The sequence below is a fragment of the Vipera ursinii genome (assembly GCF_947247035.1).
Source record: "Vipera ursinii genome assembly, chromosome: 6".
Lineage (NCBI taxonomy): Eukaryota > Metazoa > Chordata > Lepidosauria > Squamata > Viperidae > Vipera > Vipera ursinii.
This window is the reverse complement of record NC_139515.1, coordinates 12,631,438-12,658,543: the sequence shown is the minus strand read 5'-3', so window position 1 is coordinate 12,658,543 and position 27,106 is coordinate 12,631,438. Positions and strand designations below refer to the sequence as shown.

The window sequence follows — 27,106 nt, the reverse complement described above, 5'->3', positions numbered from 1 at the left end:
ACAGTTGCTTTCTGAGTAGATTACATGGATTAGAAATAAAACATAGAGTGCACTAGACTCATATACCTGCTGCATTTAAAACTTTCAAAGCTATCCAGTAGCTTTTGACTGATCAAACTTGAAATAAATAAATAAATAAATAAATAAATAAATAAATGCTGCTCAATGTAGAGCTTTGGCCTGACCCAGCATCCTCTGAGGTTAACATCCCAATGCAGTGTGTGCCCTTTATTTTTTAATATGATACACATAACAAATATGGTACTTTGTCCAGCCAGGAATAAATAAATGCAGAAAGCGCTTCTAGCTAGATTCTTTATATTATACACATGCATTTTCATTTGGCTGTTTTATAAATAAAAATCAAACGTGAGATCACATTTTCCCATCTTCTGCTTGTACACTAAATCAAATTTTTCATTCATCGAGACAGTGAAGATATCTTTCCACAGCCCAATTCGTCCTGAAAGGTAGAAAAAAAAGAAGGGAACAGAGGGAGGGAAAAATATGCTGATTATTATTAATGAGATGTAGAAGACCTTTCAGGAAAAAAAACCTGCCATAAAACAGCCTGCAGAATCTTTTTGCCACTTTAAGTCTGGAAAGTGAAATCCCCAGTCCTGCAACAGCAAAAACAAGTCTAAAGGGAAGGTTTGCCTTCAGGGGTGTGGGAAGTATACCTTTAACAATCAAAGAATTGGACGTAAAACTTCATACAATCCAGCTCTATCTAAAATGTGAAGATCTGGTTGTTCTGCACCACAGCCAGGCACACTGCCTTTACCACCTCTCCATCAAACCTGTCTCGGCATATTCCTCATCTTTTGTGGCCGAGCTTCCATCTCCCCTGCTTGTTGATATCTCTGAAAACTATGGAAGGGGAGGGCAAAAAAAAGGCAAGGGAGGGTGGTCCTACTATAGGATTGAGGCCCTGCCCCCTTTTCACGCCACTTTTTTGACCCTCCTCCTGTTCTGTACCAGCCTGCTACCGGCCCTGCAGAAAAGGCAGGGACAACCCCTTTACAAATGGCAAGAGGCTGGAATTAAGCCTGCCAAATTTATTAAGATAAAACAGAGCAAAACAAGACACCAACCATGAAACAGGAGCTATGAAACAGGAACTAATCAAGCGGTTGCCTTCAGCAAACCAGCCCTCCCACGCATTCCCCTTTTATACAGTTCAGGGCGTGGCTTCTCTCTGCCTCCTTCCGAGGTGCCCCATTGCCTTCCTCTGTTTACTCCTGATTGACTGCCTCCTGCGTCGGGCGTCCTTGAACAGGGCCAGCTGTGGGTCATCTTCATCCACGCTGTCAGGCTCACACAGCTGGGTCTCCGTGGTGACCAGGTGGGAGGGGCCTGGCTGAGGGCTCTGCGGAGCCTCAAGGCCATCATCAGCAAGCTCTTCAACACCCCCTTCCTCCTCCTCTGAGTCATCCGACCCAACTGCCGAACCCACAGGCTGACCCTGAATCACAACACCTCCTCCAGAAACAATACTGCTACAAGCTAGAAGGCTGCATCTTAAGTCTTCTGGTTAAGATCAAGTACTGGGTCTGGGTACTATTAAAACAAGAGTTGTTATTACAGCTGCCAACTCCAGGAACATTTGAAATGCGCTGAACTTGTGGAAAACTATGGAGATGGCCTTGACGCCATTATGTAAACATCGGCTTAGCCCTGGAAGGGAGGAGAGAGTGAGGAAGAAACCAAAGATGCCTTGATTTTCTTGGGTCTAAGATGAACAAGAGAGAAACTCTTATCAGGTTTTCAAGAGCCAATTGAACAATAACAAGATCCTTGAACAATGAAGCCGAGTTCCAGTGGTTCTTGTTGGCTTCCTGCCTAGCGTGTCTCAAAGGGTGAACCTCTTGAGACACACCCAAGAACTGGAAAATCAGTGGGCCTAGAGGTAAGTAACAAGACACCTGCTTCCCTCTTTGCATTTTATTTTATTTTTTTGCTACCCGCTCTTAAGCTCATTAAGGTCAATACAAACCATACTAAACCACACTTGATGTGCAGATATCACAGCAGAGCTTGGATTGGTTTTGCCACTTACATTCCCGAAACATTTAGCTCCCATTGTAATACGATGCAAATACAGTATATGATTCTACTTTCTGGCAGCCATTTTGGACAGCTGGTCAAAGAGACACCCACCTGGGTTCATTCATGAGATTTGATTCATGAAACTGGTTTGGGAGGTTGAGAGGGAAGAAAGCTGAGCTAACCAAGAGCCAGCGACTGAGAGTGAACTTCTGGGCAAAAGGTCAATAAGCTAAAAGGAAAACAAATAAAAATGAACAAAGTAAATCAAAATAAACAAGAAAATGTACATTATGATAAACTCAATTAAATTAAGGTAAATTAAAAAGTTAAACGGTCCATAGTTGTTGTTTTTTAAAATAAATTATGGAAATACATTTAAAGAAAAAGCAAGAAAAACACCTTGGTGTTCAGGATGCATTTGGAAAAAAGAAAAAAAATGGTGAGAAAGTGTGAGAAAGATGAACAAAATTAAACAAGGAGCAAAAGAGCGCACAAAAAGCAGGCCATGTGCAAATGCAATAGATTTGAATACTCGGGTGGGGGGAGAGATCTTTTTTAATATACAGCATTCATTTTGAGGTTAGTATAATTTGCTCAGGACCAAATGAAGGAGAACTAAAACAATTCCATATTTTGGTGACCTTTGGTTCTGAGGGGAAAGAAGCAAGAGCTATAGCAGGGAAAACGTCCAAAAAAGGTCAAGGGCAGGGGTGTCAAACTCAATTTCATTGAGGGCCGCATCAGCATTGTGGTTGCCCTCAGGGGGCCGGGTGGGTATGGCCAGGGTGGGCGTGGCCTACTAGGTGGGCGTGGCTAGAGTGCATATGGCCTACTGGATGGGCGTGGCCAGCTCTACATCGTTGGCATCAAGGGTGCCTATGGGGGCCTGGGCAGGAGTGGGACAGATCTGAGGGTCTCTGGCGGAAGGAGGGTCTCTGGGCCAGGGCCAAGGCAGTGGGGGCCGTTCCCTCACTGTTTCCAGGATGGCTTCGCGGGCCACATGAAACCACTTCGCGGGCCGGATCTGGCCCCCGGGCCTTGTGTTTGACATGTCTGGTCAAGGGAATGATCACTTCTCTGGGATCAAAGTTCTACCCCCTTTTATATGTCCATTGCTCCCAGACAGACATTCCTGGAACCATGATTACCCCTGCTGCACACCATCACGGGGATTATTTCTCGTTACCTGGTGTTACAGATGTGAAAACAAACTAGTATTACAGATGCACAGTCTTCTTTTCCTCTTAAAGCAGTTGTTTCAAGTTTCAACTTTTATGAAAGAGTTCCCACATTCGGGGAAAATTCTGAGATCAAAACAGCTCCATGCAGGTTTAAATAATTCAAGGTTGAGGCATTTCAAATTTGCAACCTTTTATGAAGAAATAAATAAATTGCACTCGTATCAGGAGCATCGAGACGCTTTACCGGGTTGGAAGGATTAGCGGGTGACATCAACGTTGCCCAGGGGACGGACGCCAGTTGAAGGCTTCTTTCATGTCCCCATCCAGGAGCTGGAGTGAAGGATGGGAACTCAACCCTGCCTCAAGGCAGCCCTGGGGTCTCAAACATGGGCTTGCTAACCTCCAACGCAGTGTCCTAACTATTCGAGCCACCATTCTCCTGAGCACCAATAAATAAGTAACCATGATAAAGAGGTCTCTGGCACAAACTAGCCGTGGCAGTGTGGGGAAGAAGATATGTGTCAGTCATTAGGAAATCATAAATTTAGCCCAGGAAAAAAACCAGGAAAGGATGAGAAAGAAATCAAGATAAACTCACTTTGATATAAAAAGGAGGGAGGAGAATCTATCAGGCTTTCAAGATTCTGTTATTACACCCTACACCAGGGGTAGGCAACCTTGGCTCTTTTATGACTCGTGGACTTCAACTCCCAGAATTCCTGAGCCAGCCATGCTGAGGGGAAAGGGAGAGGTTTCCAAGCTGAGCTATGCTGGCTCAGGAATTCTGGGAGTTGAAGTCCACGAGTCATAAAAGAGCCAAAGTTGCCTACCCCTGCCCTACACCAAGGACTGCAGGCAGTCCTTGACATACAATCATAGTTGGGATAGGATTTCCAGTCATAACTCCTTACTGCTGAAAGCCAAGGCACCATTGTGACTGGACCCAATTTTACATTTTTTAATGCTGGTGGTGAAGTGAATCCACTGTGATTGCAGTGAATTCTTATGACAGTAAAAGGACCTAAATGTTTAGGACTTAGTTTTTTACAAAGTATATTTGTCCCTGAAATACTTGAACCTTAAAATACCTTGTAAAAAAAACAGGTCCTAAATTTATAGGCCCTTTTACTGTCATAAGAATCATCAACCCGGTTACTGTAAAATTGCAATTGCCAAAGGGGTTTTAACCGATTTACCCAATGTTTCACTGTAGCTTATTAAAGCCTGTTCGAGGCTCAGGTATGAGGCCAATCAAGAAACTACCTCTCCTCCTAATTATGGTTAAGGGGAAAAGGCATTATGAGAGTGACAACGAAGGGGAGGATGTCCCACTAGTAAGTGATCCTGTTTCCTTGATGACTACCAGAGTCACAGTAAGAAAAACATACAAACCCATCCTTCCAAATGGGCCTTTGTTTGCTAGAAGCAAATAACATAAAAAATTATATAGTGGTCACATTTTAAAACAGCCATAAAAGAAGCTGTTTATGGGTCATAAAGTACCCCGTTCAGGAACCATCATAATTTCAAAGAGCTGTTAAGCAAATGGTTGTAAGTTGAGGACTATCTTTTTCATTATGGCATCTTTTTCCTGATCTAGCCTACCTCAAACACTGACACAGTAGCAGTTCAGTGGATTTTATACAGGCAGTCCTCAACTTAGAACAGTTCACTTAGCGACCGTTCAGTTACAACGGTACTGAAAAAAGCAACCTAAAACCGTTTTTCACCATTACGACCTTTGCAACATCCCCATGATCACGTGATCAAAATTCAGAGGCTTGGCAAATGGTTCCTATTTATGACCATTGCTGTGTCCCGGGATCATGTGATCACCTTTTATGACCTTCTGACAAGCAAAGTCAACGGGGAAACCAGGTTCACTTAACCACTGGATTACTAATTTATCAACTGCAGCGATTCACTTAACTACTGTGGCAAGAAATGGGGCAAAACTCACTTAACAAATGTCTCACTTAACAACCAAAATTTTGGGCTCCATTGTGGTCGTAAGTCGAGGACTGCCTGTACATTGAAGCCCTCTGATCACATGATAAGAGGAGGACCAGTTTAAAAGTTTTCAAGCAGAAGAGAAGTGCAAATTGGCCAAGCAGCATCCAGACATCCATGAGTTCGCCATGTCCTCTAACAAAACAGCAGATAAAATGTTCGGCTGGTCACCTCCAGCCAAAGAAATTAAATCTTTGCTTCTCAGTCTTGGCAACTTAGACTTCAACTCCCAGAATTCCCTAACCAATCCACACAACTTAAAGTTGCCAAAATTAAGAAATCCTGGCTTAGATGCTTATGGTCCCCTGTCCCTATGTCTTTAATCTAATCCAGCGTTTCCCAATCTCAGCAGCTTTTAGATTTATTGAGTTCTGGGACTTGAAGCCATGAAGTTGCTGAAACTGGGAAGAAAACAAATTCATACATTCAGAACTCTAAATTATGTATATTCTGGTGATAACAATTGCATGTTTTAAATCCCTCAGAATTAAACAAAAACAATTCTAAGGCCCACAAGACTTGGAGGCCCCCTGAACGATAACTTTCCACTATCAGGAAATGCACCTTTTCCCCCAATCTACCCTTTGATTTTTTGTAATTTGATTTTTTAGCTTCAGACTGATTGAACCACCATGGTTCAGATTCATAGCCCAATTCTTTGTCTTCAAAATGTTCTAGCCAATTAATGTTGGAAAAGGACAGCTGCTACATGTTCCACTCTGGAAGGGTCATTAAAGTGGGTTACCATTAAACCTATTTCACCTGTGCAAATGCTTGCAAAGTGTCTCACACCTACCCCTGCCCACTGAAAGGGCATCAGCATTGCAGCACTGATCGATGAGCTGGTGACAATGTTCAACCATTGCTTCCAACTGTGCTTTGTCGTAGGCGATGCCCAAGAACCTCGCTAGTTGTTCAACTAGGGTTGCAAGATCCTGTGAAAGAAAAGGATATTGACCAGCAGAGATTACTCAAAAATAAGACAGTTCAGAAAAATTGCCCCCCTCCAAAAAATATTGATAGTGGCTTAGGAATAGCAGCTTCTTATATATGTTAAATCATCCCTTATTTCAGGTGGAACAGTAGGGAAAAAATTGAATAGGCCATTGAATCACCCCGAGTTCAATTCCCCAAAGAGCACTGGGGCTTGAATATGGCACTTGTCTCCAAAGCTTTTAAAACAGCTTGGTCATTTCCTGAGTACATAGGGAAACTGCAGAATCAAGACCGAACCTACCGTATTGCCATAATATGCGACGGGGTCTTCTGAATAATTGGCAGCAGCAAGAGTTTGAAGACAGAGGTATGTGCCAAACTTCCTGAAATGTCCTAATCATGAATTGTGCTATTTTAATCTCAGAAAGGGTTATTATGCTGCTGGAGACGCAGCATTGGAAGTTCTCATCCCAACTTTGTCGGATGTGATCTCAAAATGGAAGGTCCCAACAGCAAGACTGACGCTAGAAGGTCCCTGTGAAACGCTTCCACTGAAGTTGGAATGGAGCTGCTTCACCTGCATCCACTTCTGGAATTTTCACTGCTGGTATATCAACATGAAAATCGAAATGTAGCTACCACTGCTACGTATAAAGCCCCATTACTTTGTCAGTGCTCCTCAAATTGCCATGTCACTGATTTATGTGAAAGTCAACTATGTGCTAATCCAGTAGAGGAGCAAACAGTTGACCTTAGAGTCTCTCCTCAAAGAAATACAAACGTCTAGTTGTTGAATTCTGGGGGCTTAAAAATAGCATGCCATTTCATTGTGGAAGTAGAACTTGAACAATTTTTCTAACCAACCCCCCCCCACCCCATGTTCTTCTTGCTCCTTCAGTGCCTCTGTGTAGATGGAATTTTAAATCTATTTTCTTCCATTTACTGCATTTTAGTTTTTGTAAAGCAACCAAAGGCATTTTCATAAATTGCAAGTAATCACCGCAATAATGAATCAAAATAGCCATTCATAAAAGAGCAGATTAAAATAGAAGCGAAGCACAATCTGTCTGAACAGCTGGACAAATCCTAAAAGCTAAAATGAAAAATTAAAAAGAAGGAAATTGTGCCCTTAAAGTTTAAAACAAAGGAGGGGGGAAAATTAGCCAGTTATACACGTATTTTGTTAAACACATTAACTTATTTGTCTGATAGCCCAGGAACAAACAGCTTACCAAACTATGAAAATAATAAAACTTTGGATTGTGATATTAATTAACCAAGATTAAATTCCAAGAGGGGGATACCCCTCGCCCCCATCTCCTGTGAAGTTTGTGGTCTTACTCAAAGGAACCAAGGGGGGGGAACCCTCCTCTTGCTTACAGGTTGGGAGAAAGTCTTTGATATGCTTGGATAATTACCTTGTGCATATCTTCGTATTTGAGAAAGAGCACATTGGAATCCATGTGATGCTGCCAAAATTCCTGGACATGTTCAAACCATGAACCATAACCTACTACAGAGACAGAAAACACAATAGCTAATACTCAAGATTTTTTTTTAATTGTTATTGGGCAAACATTCACTGAAATAAAAAAAAACCCCTCATTGTACTGAATTTACATTTTGTTCTCAAAATATGACTGGTTTATTCCTAACAAAAATCCGACCAAAGGAAAAAAAAACCTCCAACTGGCCTTACTCCCACAATCGCAGCACGGCAAGCTTATCTTGTACCATTTCTGGATTTCCCAGGAGGGTATGGTGTCATGGGCATCACTGGGGTCAACTTTTACCCTTTTCTAAAATTGCCCAATGGCAGGAAAAAAGTAAGACTCCTTGAGACACAAAAGAATCTGCTTCCCCCAAACGTGACTTGGACTGGAGACCTCACCCTGAGGTCTGAATGATCCAAGGACCTTTAGAAGTGGACCGTTCAGACTTTCTTCCCCAGAGTGAGGTCCTTAGTCCAGGTCAAGTTTGGGGGAAGCAGACTTTTTTGAGTCTACTTTTTCCCCTGCCATCAAGCAAACGAGCTGCTACCGTTTGCAGTGGAGGAAGTAATCTGGAACAGGAAAGGGCCTTTTCATAAGTCTTCCCTGCTTGTCAAGCATTATGTTCTCAGGGGCACCTGAAGAAGGACTCAAAAGTCTGTCGGATGTGGGCACAGTGCCACAATCAAAGCCTCCCCTTTTGTACGCTACTGGATCATACAAAACCGCCAGGCTCTGATAGTGATTCAAAGCCTGCTGTCTCACAGATTTTGTCCTGCTCCAAGGAACAGATAGTCCTCGATTTATGACCATTTCTTCAACAATCATTGAAAATTATCACTTGAAGGACCAATCCTCACACCTGCAGTGCCCCTTCGGCCATCTGATCACAATCAGCTTGACAATTAGCTTGACAATTAGCTTGGAATTAGAACAGTTGCAGCGTCCTGATTCACACAATCACTATTTGCAACCTCCCTACCCACCTTCTCACAAGCAAAGTCTGTGGGTAAGCTGGCAGGGAAGATCACAAGTCATGATCACATGATGCCTTGCTTAGCAACCATGGCAAAAAGGTCATAGTGCAGTCACATGATGCCTCACTTAACAATCTCACAATGATTAATTTCCTGGTCCTAATTGTGGCTGCATGTCAAGGATTCTCTGTACATCTAAGCCTCTCCAAATGATTCTATGGGACCTAGATGTGTCCATACCCAACCTGCAATTTGCCAGCCAACGTTCATGGAGCGGAAGAGGTCACCCTGCTAATAAAGAGCTCCTCATATCCTCAAAGCTCAGAGGAGCATCTCCCCTCATCCCTTAGATCAGGGGTAGGCACCCTTGGCTCTTTTATGACTCGTGGACTTCAACTCCCAGAATTCCTGAGCCAACCATGCTGAGGAGAAATGGAGAGGTTTCCATGCTGAGCCATGCTGGCTCAGGAATTCTGGGAGTTGAAGTCCATGAGTCATAAAAGAGCCAAGGTTGCCTACCCCTGCCTTAGATGAAGGCTGACTGGAGAATTCTAGGAGTTGAAGTACACATATCTTAAAAGTTGCTGGGGTTGAGAGAGACTGCTTTAAACGGCAAGCTAATGCCACAAGCCACATGCCCCACGGTTCCTGCATGATGTAAAACAGAGTGAAAGGTACTGCCTTTCAAAACAGTAATGGGAAATTCTTACATTTATCGTTCATAAATCTCCGACAGAACTCCTGAAATGTTCCTCTGTAGCTCATAGTTCGCAGGGAGCGATGAAACTGATAATAAGATACCACCAGGTCTTTGGGGTTACGAGCCATGTATATGATCTAGGGAGATGAAAAGCAATTCATTGGACAGAATGCTCCCTCCGTCCCATCTCCCTAGGTCAGAAAACCTGCAGAGGACAGGTAACGCAGATGACCAGTGAAGGCTACCTTGGATTCGCCGCTATGCAGGTCAGAAGGCAAGAAGCGGTATGGCAGGTGGCTTTTGATCAGACGTGGAGATGTCAGTTCCTGTAATGTGCAGGGAAGAACATTAAGGCTCAGGGCTGACAAAGGCCAGCATAATAAATGCTCAAACGTAGTTCTCCCCGCCCCCAGTGGTGGGATTCAAATATATGAACAACAGGTTCTCTGTGTGGATGCCACTTCCAGAAGTCCATTCTGGGCAACAAAAAATTAACTACCATTTTTGCCGAACCCATGCGAACTGGCTGAATCCCACCACTGCCCTCCGCAAAAACATAAAAAAGAGGTTAAAAGGAATTAACAAAAAGCCATAAGGTTATGCTTTTTCTATGTGTATCTGGGGAGCTGGAAGGACTAATAAGCCAGTGTTTCTCAACCTTGGCAGCTTAAGAGGTGTGGACTTCAACTCCCAGAATTCCTCAGCCAGCAGAGGTTGAAGTCCACAACTCATAAAGCTGTGAAGGATGGAAAACACTGGTCTAAAGTGTCAAGTCTCAGGGCAACCATGGCATCAGCACCTTGTTGGATTTGTGTCTATTTGCCACCCAAACATCTATCATTTTCCTCCTTCTGATCTTGCAGAACAGCTTGGAGCCAGGACTGAGTATCAACCCACGTAAAAGAGCTGCATACCAAAACAAGTGGGACTGTCTCACTTCACTTAGCAGGAATACATTTCTAGAAGTGTTTTGGATGAGGGTGCTGGGGGACATTTATTAAATCTGCATATTACACCAAGTGGAAAGTTTGAAACTGGGCAGGAAAAGAGTAAAACAGCAATATATTTGAAAGGGATCTGGGTATCCTTCTCAACCACAAGTTAAGCATGAGCCAGCAATGTGAAGTATTCATTAAAAAAGCAAGGGCTATTTTGGGGTGCATTAATTGCAGCAGAGTCCTGGAAGTAATTGTTCCTCTCAACTCTATCCTGGTCAATTTCCCACTTGGAATTCAAGGTTTCAAGTCCAAAAATTTAATCAAGAAATTGGAATTTAGACTAGAGGAGGACTACAAAGATGGTGGAAGATCTGGAAATCAAGCCATTGGAGGAAAGGTTGAAGGATCTTGGCATAGTTTCAAAATAAACAATTGAGGAGAGATATGGAAGCTCTCTTCAAGGACCTGAAGGGTTTTGTAGAGAAGATGCAGAGGACCAGTACATAATCAGTAGGTCCAAGAATCACTTGGAAGGAGGTTCAGGTTTGGTCTTCCTGACTGTACAACTATCAGGTACCAGAAGATGCTGCTGTGTGATCTGTGTGACCTCATAGATCACTTACCTATCTATGACTTAAATGGCAAGAATCAGGGCTTTTTTCCTCATAGAATGCTCAGAACGGCGTTCTGGCACCTTTTTTTGCAGAAAAAAAAAGCTTTTGCATAAGCTGTGCTGCTATTGGCTTAAACAGGCTTTGCTCTTTTATGACTCATGGACTTCAACTCCCAGAATTCCTGAGTCAGCTATGCTATTGGCTTTCAAAAGCCAATTGGAATTGCTGCTGAGCTTGCCAAAAGACCCTGCCGGCAAATGTTGCACAGGCAAGTTGCAGTGAAGGCAGGAACTTTGCACTCCTCCCTGCTCCCCAACTACACCATCCCAACTAGGTAAGTAAGATATTATTTGCAAATAGGATATCCAAGTATGACTCAAGGAAATTTTTCCCTTGTTTTACTTTTCAAATTGCTGTAGGGAAGAAATGATGATTAGAAAAAGGCAGGAAGTTATTTTTATTAGGAAGAATTCATTTAGCCTATGCTAGATCTTTGGGAGCTTAGTACCACCAGCACAGAACATTTGCTTTTCTGAAACTTCATTCAAATTCAATTCCTGATAGGGGCATTTGAAAAAAAAAGTTATTTATTAAATTTATATGCTGACTATCTCACCAGGATGACTCTGAAGTCAACTGTGAATCCATGCACAGTGGGGCATTAAGCCCATTTTTTCCACTTTACCAAATAGGAGACTATGATTTACTTTATCAAATCCCTTTAAATTAACTTCAGCCCTTACAATTGCTAGCAACCCTGGCTCTCAATTATTATAATGAGAGGCTATTGTATTGTGAAAAAAAGGAAAACTGCCAGAGACTGCTGGCTGACTTTGGGGCAATCACTAAGACAGTTTTAGCCCCGCCTTAGGCATAAAAGCTGGCTGGCTGATTTTCAGCCAATCACCAGGAGGCTGTGAGTTCTAGTCCTTCCGTAGACACAAAAGTCAGCTGGGTGACTTTGGGCCAGTCCCTCTCTTTCAGTCCAATCCACCTCACAAGGTTGTTGTTGTGGGAAAAATAGAAGGAGGGAGGAGTGTTAGATATGTTGGCCACCTTGAGTTATTAATAAAACAGTAATAAAGGTGGGATAAAAAATCTAAAGTAAAAACAGAAATTTTAAAAAATATGAGAAGTTTACCAGAAGTTTCTCAGATGCTACCAAATTTTCTGCACATCCCAACTTATCCTTTAATAAGTGTGTGAGCATCATTCCAAGCAAAGGACTTTAACCCATATCCCTTGGCCTATTTTATTTTTACCTTACGCATTAGATTTTCCACCTTGAAAAATTTTAGTGATTCTCAATTCCTCCAAACAAAAGGGTGCTCCAGAGTTTGGATACAAACTCTGGAGAAAACAGTGCCCTTGATGATACAGGTAGTCCTCGACTTACAACAGTTCATTTAGTGACCATTTGAAGTTACAATAGCACTGAAAAAGTGACTTAAGACCGTTTTTTAAACTTATGACCATTGTAATAGCCCTATGGTTACTTGATCAAAATTCAGATGCTTGGCAACTGACTCATATTTATGACGTTGCAGTGTCCTGGGTCATGTGATCATCTTTTGTGACCTTCTGACAAGCACAGTCAATGGGGAAGCCAGATTGATTTAACAACCGTGTTACCAACTTAACACCTGCAGTGATTCACTTAATAAATGTGGCAAGAAAGGTCGTAAAATGGGGCAAAACTCACTTAAATGTTTCACTTAGCAGCAGAAATTTTGTGTTCAATTGTGGTCGTAAATGAAGGACTACTTGTAAATGAGTCCAAACAGCTGTATCTTTAGCTCTTCGTTTGTTAATTACAGGTCTATGTAAGCAGGATGTCTTAATTTTCCTAGAAACACTGTGCTGGAAAGCCTTCTCTGCAGCTATGAACTGTATAAAAATACCTTAACATGTTTTTTCAAACTTCCTATAGGCTCCGATGGAAACTTTTTTTTATATAAGCCTCTTAGCGACACATAGGATTTTTTTTTAGTCTGCATCACAACTGGGGAGAAAAGGGATAAATCTCCTGTGTACTTCCTGATAATGTTAACTGTACATTTCAGTTAAGACTCTCATCTCTTTCTCTCTCTCACTCACTCACCCATAATGTCTTCTATTTTGAAAATGCTATTATAGAAATGGATAGTTTATAATGTGATAGAAAAGTAAAAAGTTGAGGTTCAATGTTAAAGCTTCCTTCTACTCCTGCAACAGAGGAAGTCAGGAGTCAGTGCCTTTTCTTTTTTTTCCTTTTTTTTAATTTTTATTTTAATTCCATTTATATCCCGCCCTTCTCCGAAGACTCAGGGCGGCTTACAAGCTTAGCAGTAGCCTTCATTCTATGTATATGCCTGCTTATTAGGGCTTTCACACACACCCCAAGCGGCATTATTACAAAGTCAGCTTAATTGCCCCCAACAATCTGGGTCCTCATTTTTACCTACCTCGGAAGGATGGAAGGCTGAGTCAACCTTGAGCCTGGTGGGATGCGAACCTGCACTAATTGCAGGCAGCTGGTGTTACTTAAGGAGGCATTAGCCCACTGCTCCACCAAGGCTCCCTTCTCCCCCTCACTTTTCCCTTCTTTTCTCAGCCTTTGCTTGCAAAAGCCCCCCCACTCTCTCACACTTTGCTCACAAAAGTCTCCAGTCGCTCTCACTCACTCACTCTGTCTCTTTCAAAGGCCTCTTGCTCGCTTGCTCACTTACTGCCCCATCGCTTCCAAATGCCATTTGCTCGTTCACACACTCACTTAGTGCCCCGTTGCTTCTAAACGCTTCCAAATGCTTCCAAATGCCATTTGCTCATTCACTCACTCGCTGCCCCGTCGCTTCTAAATGCTTCCAAACGCCACTTGCTCGCTCACTTACTGCATTTGGAAGCGACGGGGCAGTAAGTGAACGAGTGCCAGGGCCAGAGGCCATCAGCTGTTTGGCGCTGGAGACGCCGGGTGGCCCGATGCGGCGCTCCGTGGCTGGGGCATCTTCAGCTGGTGTCAGGGACGGTGCCGGAGGCCGTCAGTTGTTCAGCGCCGGAGACCACTGCCACGAGGAACACAGCTCTGGGTCAGGGTTTGAAGCAACTCCGGGTGGGGGCTCAGCATGGGCTGCGGCATGGCAACTGCAGGGAGGGGAATCCCCACGGCGACAGTGGGGAGAAGAATCCCCGCGGCCTGTGGCTCCAAGCCGCAGGGGCGGGGGTGCAAAGGACAGGTGGCGACGCCGTAGCAAGAGGGGGTTCTTACAGACCACCGGCATCACTCCCAAGTGATAGCACCTCTAGAGTTCCAGCACCCTTTTTTTTTTTTTTTTTAGAAAAAAAGTCCTGGCAAGAATTAATCCTCTGGAGAGATGTTAATTTCCCTTTCTGATCTCACCTTTCTGATTTAGGCTGACAATGCTGAATTGTATTCACCCAAAAGACAACACTGTTGGACAGGACTGGATTCATTTGTAGGAAAAACATGACTCACCGTAAGCCTTTTTATTCATTTTCTAGTAAAGTGAAAGGTCAAAGATTTCAAAGAAAAATAACCCCTCCATTTTCATAAGGAAAGGGTGTTGTCTTTTATGGGAATAATCTGGTTTCATTATGTTTGCAATCTTGTTTTCTGAAAAAGTGAGTCTCCTTATCTTAGTTAGAAAGAGTTTACATTTAGAGTAAACTTTAAAGTTTACATTTAGAGTTTACATTTAGAGTTTACATTTAGAGTCTATTAATTTATTAAATTTTGGTCCATGAAGTTGAAAAATCCTAGTGCCACAAATGTCCTTAAACTTTGCCCTCTTTGAATATAATCATTGGCAACTGAGCCCAGCCTAAGACAACCTTTCCTTTCGCTAAACCAGTGGCAGATCTGGGCTGACTGGATCACATTTGGTTAATCCTTGGAAGGGAGACCAACCAGGAAATCCCAGAGTTATAGACTAAAAAGTTGAAAAACACTTCGGGAGGAGGCAATGTCAAATTGCTTCCATGTGGCTGTCAAGAAGATCATAGAGGTCATGAGGTCATCACAGAGATAATTTCAAAGAAACGTTTTCTCTTTGAAAAGCAACTTTATCTTCACAATAGGCTAAAATCCATGGATTTCCAGGGGAAGAAGTTATTGCTGTCAGAAATGAGAATGCATTCAACAGGTAAGTCCATCACGCTTTCACACCTCCAGAATTTTAACTTCATGTCCCATTCATCTGAAGCACAGCAATTGAAATGAAAAAGTCGTTGGTCACAAGTTTTACAGTTTCACAAAGCATGAAAGACAATGAAAGGACTACTACTGACCTGCATTCCTATTTGATTGCAACTTAGGCCTATAAAATAATAGGAAATTATTTTATAGGCCTAAGTTGCAATCAAATAGGAATGCAGGTCAGCAGTAGTCCTGCAGTAGGAAATTACTTTATAGGAATAGGAAAAGATGGCCTGTCGAATTTTAAATTTTGAGGCATAGACACTTTCTTTTTATACATTACATATTTACAAAATCTGTTGTTTTTTTAATCACTCGTATTTTTTAATCACTCAGTGTTCTGGTTCTCTCTGCAACAGGTAAAATTATCGTTAGAATAGAATCTTTAGTCCTACATTTAATGAAATATATGTGAAGTTATGTACCATCTGAAAGCATTAAAACCATTAAAAACTTTCATAATGATGAACTGTTTCAATACATCAAGGAATCAAACAGGTCTTGAAAACAAAAGCTCAGCCAAGCATCAACAACATAATTCCAAAAGCTTAACACAGATCTGAAAATTCATCTGTACCTTGATAATGTCCAGACCAGGCTGAGGATATTCTAAGACTGGAAGTTGCTCATCTATGTTCATTAATCCAATTTCATCAGGATCTGCTCCTTGGCTCACAAGATACACCACTTCCTGTAATAAACTTGTGCCTGCAAATTATTGAGAAAAAAAATAAAAATACAGCTTTTCAAGAAAGAGAAAGTTCTCTACTATCAATAAATAGTACACTATCTTCAGATCTTGCATCATACTGGAATGTATAGTTCCCCAACCTAATCATCTCCAGATGTGATGAACTTCAAAACATCTAGAGTAGTTTTTGGAATTGTAGGGAGATCTCCAGAAGATAACACAATAACAGAGTTGGAAGGGGTTTTGGAGGTCTTCTAGTCCAAACCCCCATTCAAACAGGGAACCCTGTACCATTTCAGACAAATGGTTCTCCAATCTCTTCTTAAAAATCTCCAGTGTTGGACTATCAACAACTTCTGGAGGCAAGTCATTCCACTGAGTAATTGTTCTAACTGTTAGGAAATTTCTCCTTAGTTCTAACTTGCTTCTCCCCTTGATTACTTTCCATCCATTGCTTCTTGTCCTGGCTTTAGGTGCTTTGGAGAATAGTTTGACCCCCTCTTCATATTGGAATCCTGCTATCATATATTAACTAGTCCTTCCTTTCGTTAAAAAGGACATACCCAATTTCTGCAACCATTCTTCATGTATTTTAGCCTCCACTTCCCTAATCATCTTTGTTGCCCTTCTCTGCACTCTTTCTTGAATCTCAACATCTTTTTATATTGCGACAATCAAAACTGGATGTAATATTCCAAGTGTGGTCTTACCTAGGCATTATGAAGAGATATTGATTGATCTTGATCTTGATCTTGATTTTATCCCTTTGTCAACACAGCCTAGGATTGCAATGACTTTTTTGGCAGCTGCAGCACAGTGCTGGCTCATATTTAAGTGATTGTTCACTAGGATTCCAAGATCCCTCTTGAAATTACTATTATTGATCATGTACCACCTATTCTATACTTGTGCATTTGTTTTTTCTTGCCTAAATGTAAAACCTTGCTTTTCTCTACATTGAATTTCATTTTGATAGATAAGGCCTAGTATTCAAGTCTGTCAAGATTCTTCTGTATCTTCAGCCTATGTTCTGGAGTACTGGATACTGCTGCCATCATGGTGTTGTCTGCAAACTTGATAAGTTCCCTTTCTATCACCTTGTCTAAGTCATTGATGAAGATACTGAAAAGTATTGGGCCTAAGACATAGCCTTTGGGTAACCCACTGCATATTTCCCTCCATGTAGATGCAGTTCCATTAAGGACTACATATTTAGTGCAGTTGGTCAGCCAATTAGAAATCCATCTGATGGTGATGGTGTCTAAGCCACATTTTTTTATCTTATCAAGTAGCAGTGGTGGGATTCAAATAAGCGAACAACTGATGCTATATGTGAATGCTGCTTCCAGAAGTCCATTGTGGGCCTGGACAGCTGAATCCCACCACTGGTAGGTATTGGTCAACTTTATCAAATGCCTTACTGAAGTCAAAGTAAATTATATTGCCAGCACTTTGCTGGGCCACTAATTTTGTCACTTTGTCAAAAATGCGGTAAGATTTGCCTGGCATAACCTGTTCTTGACAAACTCATGTTGGCTTCCGGTTATGACTTTATTTGCCTCTATATGTTCACAGATAATTACATTGGAAAGTGTGTGGCAAAAAGTAAAAATAATCTACATATGTCAGCTAGATAAATCAGGTATGATCTGAAATAAAATATAGTTTAAGCACAAAAGAGCTTCAATTTAAAGTATGTCAAAAGAATACAAAAGCAACTACTGAAGGAGCATTGGGGCCTTCAATGGTTCCAATGGTTGAGGGGCTGCCACAAAGATGAGGGGGTCAACTTATTTTCCAAAGCACCAGAAGGCAAGAGATGAAACAACGGATGGAAACTAATCAAGGAGAGAAGCAACCTGGCATTAAGGAGAAATGTCCTAACAGAACAATCAATCAGTGGAATGGCTTGCCTTCAGAGGTTGTGGGTGCTCCATCACTAGAGACTCTTGTGCTGTCAAGTCAGAACTATGTAATGCATATCGTGCTGCCACCATGTGGTTGTTTGGGGGAATTGCAACAATATGCTAATGTGGTCAGCCTATACAGGCCAGGCACAGGGGTCTTAGCAAGGGGATAAATCATTAAACAACAGTTAGAGTCAGAATAACTCTCAAAAAGAAATTGGACAGCCATTTGTCTGAAATGGTATAGGGTCTCCTGCTCATGCAGGGGGTTGGACTAGATGACCTCTAGTCTAGCAATTCCTTGCATTCCTTTCTCAAGAGCAGTGTGTCAGCCCCAGGTAGACCAGGCAGGAAACATGAATAGATGTGCTAATACTATTTTATTATAAGGCTACTTTAAGAGAATCTTGCAAGTGTGAAAGTACAAATCTCCCCCTCTCTCCTTTACAACCTGAGTTCATCCTCTTCTTGATGGTCCTCAGGAGGTCATTGACCATTTTTGCAGCTGCATTATGCACTATCTACTGTGAAAAATGTGGACTCAGAACTTTGTTCATGTGGCTTAAACCAGTTCCAAATAAGGCCACATTAGATCCAATGTAAAGGTTTCATCTAACATGAAGTATATTATAAAAGCGGTGACATTATTGAACTATAAGATTTCAACATCAGACCAGTGAATCTTGCTTTTAAAAGATCCTCTACAGTCAAAAAAACAGTTTACATATAATCCTGGGGCAGTATAAATATTCCCAAGAATGAAATTCTAAGTACACCAGTATGAAATCAAGATCAAGTAACAAGGAGATAGTTTTGTGAGAGGGGCAGGCATGCGCACATGCCTGCACACAGCTTCATTTGTGTGAGAGTTGAACGAGTGCCCATGGGGCTGCAAGCGCCAGTACCCGCCGCTTGGGTGACTCGGGCTGTGTGCATGCACACAGCAGCCCACCACTCAAGTGGCCCAGTTGCAAATAGGCCGCAGCCAGGTAATGGGCCATGGCCCACAGATTAGGGATCCCTGTTCTAGTCCATTCACCTGCTCAAGCTTATGTGAGCCCTTTATAATACTCCTAGTTTTGCTTTATTTCTTAATTTGTACTTATGAGTCCCTTCTTCACCATTTTCTTTCTTGTTACCTGATTTGTGGTTTAAATTAGTTGGTCACCCTGCTCTACCAGTTTTAGCTTAAAGTCTTTCGAATGAGCAGATATTTGCCAAACACATTCTTGCCAGTCTTCGCCCATGGTCTTCGTCCATCTCTTGCTGGAAGCCCTTCTAGCAGGTAATGTAATCCATGGTCTAGAAAGCTAAAGTTCTCCGGATAGCAATTTAATTCTAAAATCCTCTGTTCCCACATTGAATGTTGACCTTTAGTTAAACGTATAGATGAGATTACCACCTGTGCTCCTAATGTTTTGGCTATCCTGTTTTGTTGCTCATAGTCCATTGAAATGGTTTTCAGGGTCTTCGTTGTGTCATTCATCACAACATGAAAGAGGAGAAAGAAATAATAATCAGTAGGCTTGATTATTTGGCCAGCCTCTCTGACACATCTTTAATCTTTGCACCTGGAAGATAATACCCTTCCCTTAAGAATTTGTCTTGTTTACAAACTGTTAACTCTGTTCCTTTAAATAGTGAACCTGCAATCGCCAAGATAGGACTTGTTTCTTTGGGGAAATCTAATCTACTTTAATTCTTATCACTGGTACATTTGGCAATGTCTTTTCTTCTTGAGAGAGAATATGAAATTGAGTAAGCTAGTCCTTAACTTGCAACAGTTCATTTAGTGACCGTTCAAAGTTAACAACGGCACTGAAAAAAGTGACTTATGACCATTTTACAACTTTTGCAGCATTCCCAGGGTCATGTGATCAAAATTCAGAAGCTTGGCAACCAGTTCATATTTATGACGGTTGCAGTATCTAGGGGCCATGTGATCCACCTTTTGAGATCTTCTGATAAGCAAAGTCGACTGGGAAAACAGATTCCCTTAACAACCGGGTTACTAACTTAACAACTGCAGTGATTCACTTAACAATTGTGGTAAGAAATGTCGTAAAATGGGGCAAAACTCACTTAAGAAGTGTCTCATTTAACCCCCGAAATTTTGGGCTCAATTACAGTCGTAAGTCGAGGACTATCTGTACTCAGTGGCAGAGAGGGCAGAAGCTGCCTTCTTGGGGTTTTTTTGTTCTTAGCATGACATGCTGCCATCACCCTTGTCCTTCCTTTTTATTTTCTTTATGCGTTCTGTTTGAATAGAGACTTCCAACTCATCTTTCTTGGTACGCTCAGTTTGGATAGAGAATTTAATGGGAGTCTGTCATGTTCACCATTGTTGTTAGCTGCGAAGTCGTGTCCAACCCATCGCGACCCCATGGACAAAGTTCCTCCAGGCCTTTCTGTCCTCTACCATCTGCTGGAGTCCATTTAGGCTCACGCCTACTGCTTCAGTGACTCCATCCAGCCACCTCATTCTCTGTCGTCCCCTTCTTCTCTTGCCCTCACCCTTTCCCAGCATTAGGCTCTTCTCCAGTGAGTCCTTCCTTCTCATTAGGTGGCCAAAGTATTTGAGTTTCAACTTCAGGATCTGGCCTTCTAAAGAGCAGTCAGGGTTGATCTCCTCTAGGACTGACCGGTTTGAATGCCTTGCAGTCCAAGGGACTCGCAGGAGTCTTCTCCAACACCATAGATCAAAGGCCTCAATTCTTTGGCGCTCAGCCTTTCTTATGGACCAGCTTTCACTGCCATACATTGCAACTGGGAAGACCATAGCCTTGACTATACGCACTTTTGTTGGCAGGGTGATGTCTCTGCTTTTTAGTGTGCTGTCTAGATTTGCCATGGCTTTCCTCCCGAGGAGCAAGTGTCTTTTAATTTCTTGACTACAGTCCCCATCTGTGGTGATCTTGGAGCCCAGGAAAATAAAATCTGTCACTACCTCCATTTCTTCCCCATCTATTTGCCAGGAATTGAGAGGGCCGGATGCCATGATCTTGGTTTTCTTAATGTTAAGTTTCAACCCAACTTTTGCACTCTCCTTCTTCACCCGCAACAAGAGACTTTTTAGTTCTTCTTCACTTTCTTCTTCATTGGAACTTGCATTTTATCTTGTGTGGGAGTGTCTGGAGTTTGAGTGGCTTGGTTTGCGTCTGCAGGGTCTTCATTTTTTCCTGAAGTAATCTCACCAGTAATCCAACCACGTATAATTTGAGTCCTCCTTAGTTAGAACTACAAACATTGCACACACACTTTGTATATAGCAGTACTGTCGCATTCTTTCCCTGTGGTTTTGCTCTTCATATAAAAATTATTTGTACTGTAGGTTTTTTTTTATATCTCCATAGAGGTAGAAGTCTTTAATAAAAAGTAGATAACATATCAAATGACAGAAAAGAACATCAAGATACATATAAAAATCATAAAAATATAAAACACATATGTGTATCTCATGTATGTCCTTCTGTGTTAAAAACATGTAAAGATAAAATAAAATAAAAAATAAAGGTAAACAAACACACCTATATGTACAAGTAAATTTATACTTTAAAATAACCCATATTATGATTTGTGTGGGGGGTTTAATACGTGAAAAGTTTGTATCCTCAGGTTTAACTCGAGTAGTTTTAACTTTATAAGCAACCCGAGAACAAACGAGAATTGCTCTAAATTTACACTAATGGCTGCAGTTTATAAAATAATTTTCTCTGAAGCTTGGAAGAAATCAAGTAGAAGCTTTTAGTACCCTCAGCAGGTCATAAATATTTCAAATGTGCAACTTCAGGAAGCAATAAAGATGCAGCCAGCTGGTCTAATCTGGCTTTTGCACGCTATTTTAGCTTGTCTACTACATTCAATTAAATCTTTGCCATAATTGGGAAAAATCCTTCATAGCAAAAATGACTGGATGGTAGAACAAACAGATGTAAACAAACATATAGATGTGAAACTTCTGGGCCTTCAAGCCATCCTTTTTTCCCCCCTTCCTGCTGGCCTATGTGACAATTTGTTTACTCTCACAATGTACAATTGACTTCCCTAAGAATGAACTGGATGGATTCACACCTAATGCTCAATCATAAGCTGTGATTTATAAACTGCAATGCCTCAATGAACATATTAGGATTTCATGTGCTCTGAGAAATTAAACTTTCTGATTCTATAACCATTTCAGGGTTTTGTACTTATTGGAGAAGGCTTATGTTTTAAAAAATCCAATGGCTTTTAAAACATAAAAATATGTTTTAAAAGTCAACAGCACTGTAATATACTTGACCATCTTCTGATATTCTCCTGACAGCATGGAATCCATTTCACATGACTTTCAGCCAATACATCAGGGCGTCATTATATCCAGTAAGAGACAACATGGAACAGTGGGAAAAACTCATGTAGCTCCTCTTAACCACAACTGTCTTCCTAGCTTGGATTTAGAGACCTACAGCAGAGTCTAACCCAGGGGTCTTCAAACTTGGCAACTTTAAGATTTGTGGACTTCAACTCCCAGTATTCCTCAGCCGGCTGGCTAAGGAATTCTGGGAGTTGAAGTCCACAAGTCTTAAAGTTGCCAAGTTTGAAGACCCCTGGCCTAACTTCTTGGGAACAGTGTGGTCTCCTGTTTTACTAAGCAGCTTTTTCGGATCTTGAACTATCAAACATTGATCAGCTTTCTGCAAATCATTCTTGCAATGCGGCCGCGTGGATGCTTATGGGAGGATCTCGATACTCCCATGTTACACCACTCCTGCGCGAGCTGCATTGGCTTCCGGTTGCCCTCCGGGTGTGATTCAAGGTGCTGGTAATTACCTTTAAAGCCCTACATGGCTTAGGCCTGGGGTACTTGCGAGACCACCTGCTGCCATTGTCAACCTCCCTTCGCCTGGTTCGCTCCCACATAGTCGGCCTACTCAGGGTTCCGTTGGCTAGGCAATACTGGCTGGTGACCCCCAGGGGGAGAGCCTTCTCTTTGGGCCCACCGACCCTCTGGAATGAACTGCCTCCGAAGCTGCGGACGGCCCCTGACCTTCGGTCCTTCCACCGTGACCTGAAGACATGGATGTTCCAACAAGCCGGCCTGGACTGACTATGGTTTTAAATTTGGCTTTTATTGGGTTAAATTGTCATTTATTTATTATATCCATTGTTTAATTCTTTTTTAAATTTTGTACTTTACGTTTTTTAATTTTTTATTGTTGTGAGCCGCCCTGAGTCCTTGGGGAGAAGGGCGGCATATAAATTTAATAAATCTCAAATCTCAATTTAATGTAAGCAAACAGAGCAAACTAAGAATAAAGAAACATGAATTTACCTGAGCAATACATGACCCTCCAGGTGGCATCTAATATCCATCACCTGTAGCCATCATGACAAAACAATGGGAATGGCAGTCCTACGACTTCCAGTACGGGTCCTGCTGTCAAGTCCTGCCCTAGGAACCGTAGTGCAGACTACAGACTGCAAGAATGTGGTTTTCCAAGGTCAATCAATATCTGATCGGAGAGGCTAGCTTGAATTCATGCCTCTTTGTTCCCAGCTCAGTCTCTGGGATGTTGAGGGAAAGGAATGCACAATATAAAGCACAACTTCAACTTTTCCTCTCTTCTTCTCCAATATATTATATGGTTAAAGGAAAACACCAATAAAATAAGGTCACTCCAAGCATTTACTTCATTAGAAGCAAATGTATAATACGTTGGAGGGAAGGAATGAGCTAGCTGGTTGATTAGTACCTGATTTTCTTGTTAATGTTTCTTTTGATATTTTGTAAATATATGAATATATGAATCTAGACAGATGTGTAATGACTAACTCCACATTTCTTTTCCTATCCCCTTTCCTGCTTTTTTATAAACTGAATCATAGAATTGGAAGGGACCAACCTCTGAAATGTGCATAAAAATCAATTAACCCATCCAGAAGAGGTATCTGTCCGTCCTCGCCTTAAAAATTTCCAGAGATACAGAACACACGACTTCCATAAGTAGATTGTTGCATTGTTGTTCAGATCTTAGCATCAATTTTTTTATTTATATCTAATTTCTGTATCATGAAAAATAAGTCTAGGACATCTATATTGTAGCTTCCTTTTATATACCTGAACACTACAATCACTTCTCCAATCAATCTTTTTCCAAAAGTGAATGTTCCAAATTCTTTCAGCTTTCCCTTATACAGTACGACTTCAAGTTTCTATATCATCTATGCTGGTTTCCTCTGAACATCTCAAAAATGTTACTATCCTTCTGGTAATGTAACACCCAGCATCCATTAGAGGACTCCAAGTGAGATCTCACCAGTGTCAAGTAAGGAGAAATCATAACTTCATCAAAAACCTGCAAATTCTTTTCAGACAATATTTAAACCTATTAAAGTGTTGTCCAGGAATGGAGACCAAAATATATCTACTTTTGCACAATTCACTTGTATTATCAATTGCTAGAATCTGAATTCAACATCTAATGTAGAATTCTGTGATAGAATACATCCTTTGCATGCAGAAGAACCCCGAGTTCTATCCTTGTTATCCAAGCAAAGAAAAATATTTGCTAAAACACACTGCCCAAAAAAAGTAGGTGGTTTAACTGATATATGGTGTAGCTGTGCGTAAAGTACCCTTCCATATTCCAATATACGTTGCAAAAGCTCTTGATTCAATCACAGCAGGGCTGGGCAATTAATTTTCCCAAGGGGCCACATGAGAAATTGGGACTGTTGTGGAAGCCAACCAATATAACCTGATTTGATGTCCTCAAACTCTCTTACTAACTCAACTCTTCAGGCTACTCCAGGTGAGGGGTGAGTGTTGCCACAGGCACAGAAAAATGCTCTCTCTTTGGCCTCCCGTGGCTGTCAGCTGGCTGAAAGATTGCATGGCAGCTGCGCAGTGCCGGACCCAACGTGGCTTCTTCTCCTGACCCCTGAAGCATGCTTATTTGTATTTGCATTTGATTTCTAATTTCCAATTGATGTGGGCCAGACAGGGACAGTCAAAGGACTACTAGATATGGCCCAGGGGCCATAAATATCTCTAGATCTGCATCAGGATGTTGGTTGAACAGCACTGGAGATTTGTTCTTTCAGACTTGCAAAATTCTGTTAAAGTAGTCTTACAATAAAATACTATCAGCACATCTGATCATGTTTCCTGTCTGGTCTACCCAGGGAGGTTGAAATTAATCTTGCAATTCTGAAAGTACCAGCACTGATTAGGCGGAGACCATTAAGAACATTATGCGATAGAAATTAACCCAAATGGACTTTTGTGCATTTTCCCCAACATCATTCTGCTTGGAGACAGGATAGGCAAGACTATAAATATGGACTGGTACACACATCGAATTAGAAGGATCATTTCCTGTCTGCTTTGGAATAACCTTGTTTTTTTGTTTGTTTTTTTGTTTTCATTTTAGCTGCTTCTGTTGATCCCTTGCAGCCTGAAGCATCTGGAACGTGTCAGCAGGATGGAAAGACTGAGAAGATGGGAAGACAGTAAGCAGGAAAGAATCGGTTTTCTCCCTCTGCAGCATCCATGTGCACAAGCCCATCTTTGGATCACCTGCTTTCTCTCTCAGATGTCCTGTAACTCACAGGCCACTGTTTTCCTTCAAGATGGGCCTTCCCTATCTAACCCACAGTACTGGAATTTCCAGCGGTCTCCATTCAAGCAAAAACCAGACCTGACCTGATATAGCTTCGGAGGCTGGCTAACTGCTCCCACCTGCACTCAGCTGTGTTGATAATTCAGTGGGGGAGGGGGGGGAGAAAAATCCCTCTGTGATTCACCTCTGTTGATCAGAACGTAAGCCCTTCCCTTATTATCCGAAGGTTATCTCTCAGGACAAATGCCTCCCTAACAATGATTTCAATCTGGAATAAAAAATAATAATCAGCTCTCAAAAATTTTAACGCATAAAAATGCACAACGTCTCAGCCTACAGATTGAAGGTGAGGAAGAAAAAAATAATCATGTTTGGGTAAGGAAAAAAAAAGCATTTGCAATGTACATATTTCACCATGCATGTTTCTGGCCCTAAAACGGGCATCTGGGCTAGTAAGCCCATCCCCACAACTCCCTAGGCCTTATCCTTGGTCCAACATAGACTCTCAGAGGAGGTAAGCTAAGATAAATTATTATTATTATTATTATTATTATTATTATTATTATTATTATTATTATTATTATTATTATATCATCATCATCATCATCATCATTGCACATTCAGCCAGATGTTCAGACTGGATTTTGCATTTTTGTCTACCTATCAAGTCCTTACCAAGGACCTGGGATAGGCAGATGTAGATGTTTGATGGTATTATTATTATTATTATTAATTATTTATTATTATTATTATTATTATTATTATTATTATTATTAATCATCGCACAGTCAGCCAGATGTTCAGACTGGATTTTGCATTTTTGTCTACCTATCAAGTCCTTACCAAGGACCTGGGATAGGCAGATGTGGATGTTTGATGGTATTATTATTATTATTATTATTATTATTATTATTATTATTATTATTATTATTATTATTATTATTATTATTATTATTATTATTATTATTCACAGTAATAACATATGAACCCAGGGCCCCCCATGGGCTTCCAGGCGGCAAAAAGGAGAGCAATCGGGGCTTCGCACCGGAGTCGGATGGGCGCAGGAGAAAAACCGGAGGAAACCGGGAGAGGCAAACAGGCGATGCTCGAAAGCGTCGGGGCAGGGAGGGGGGGAGGAGGGGGGGAGAAGGGGATAGACTGGGATGGATGGGTACCTCCTTTCCCTTCCCCCCCGCCCCCCCGCCGCGCAGCCCCGCCTCCTACCTGATTTCGGGTAGGTAACAATCCAGACGTCGCTGCCTCGCACGGGGTAATTGGCGATCTCCTCCATCTTTCCGCGGCAGAAGGGCGGCAGGCGCACGCCGTTGTACTCGAAGTACTTGCTCTCGAACTCCCCGGGCGTGCTGGGGGTCTCGCACTCGCTCTCCGCCATCGTCCTCCGCCGCTGCCTGCCTGCCTGCCTGCCTGCCGCCGAGCCCAACCGGGAGCCAGCTGCCGCAAGGGCGCGCCCGCAGGGATGCTGCCTTCCCGGCGCGAAGAAGGGGACCGCCCGGCCGCCTGCCTGTCTGCCTGCCCTGGAGCTCGCTCGCCAGCAGCTGGTTGCCAGGTTTGGACAGCGGCAGCTTTGCGCTCCGCGGGCCAAGCAGGAACCGGCCTTCCGCGAATGGGCTCCGGGGGCGATGATGTAATGCGGCGGCGCTCAAGAGGCGGCCGGCAGGAGGAGGAGGAGGAGGAGGGAGGCCGGTTTAACCCTGGGCGTGCCTGGCGTCTCTCGCAGCGCTGGCCCACCCAGGGGTCGGGGAGCGAAGTGAGGTGCTCGCCGGCGGCCTTCCTTTGGGAGACGCTCAGGAGCAACC

General features: G+C 42.2%; 1 protein-coding gene across 3 annotated transcripts; it reads right to left on the bottom strand.

Annotated features, from left to right (window-relative positions):
- Positions 1-26,866, bottom strand: SULT4A1 (sulfotransferase family 4A member 1). Of its 3 annotated transcripts, XR_014492820.1 has the most exons (8): positions 26,514-26,866; positions 15,665-15,795; positions 9,589-9,669; positions 9,354-9,480; positions 7,595-7,689; positions 6,037-6,175; positions 2,161-2,278; positions 413-463 (listed from the first exon to the last, which is right to left on the bottom strand). XR_014492820.1 is itself a non-coding variant. In XM_083365336.1 (7 exons), the coding sequence occupies exons 1-7, from the start codon at positions 26,680-26,682 to the stop codon at positions 351-353; spliced, it is 855 nt and encodes a 284-aa protein (XP_083221462.1). In that variant the 5' UTR covers positions 26,683-26,866; the 3' UTR covers positions 1-350. The 3 variants fall into 3 exon arrangements, 2 of the variants coding, with proteins under 2 accessions (XP_083221462.1, XP_083221463.1); XM_083365336.1 differs by lacking the exon at positions 2,161-2,278 and having other exon boundaries at positions 1-463; XM_083365337.1 differs by lacking the exon at positions 413-463 and having other exon boundaries at positions 1,991-2,278.
- Positions 26,867-27,106: the final 240 nt, after the last annotated feature.

Coding starts and splice junctions, on each gene's coding strand:
- SULT4A1 (XM_083365336.1), bottom strand. CDS start 26,682: ATGGCGGAGAGCGAGTGCGAGACCCCCAGCACGCCCGGGGAGTTCGAG. Junction 15,796..26,513: donor TGTTACCTACCCGAAATCAG/GTAGGAGGCGGG, acceptor AATAATTTGCAG/GCACAAGTTTATTACAGGAA. Junction 9,481..9,588: donor TGCATAGCGGCGAATCCAAG/GTAGCCTTCACT, acceptor TCATCTCCCTAG/ATCATATACATGGCTCGTAA.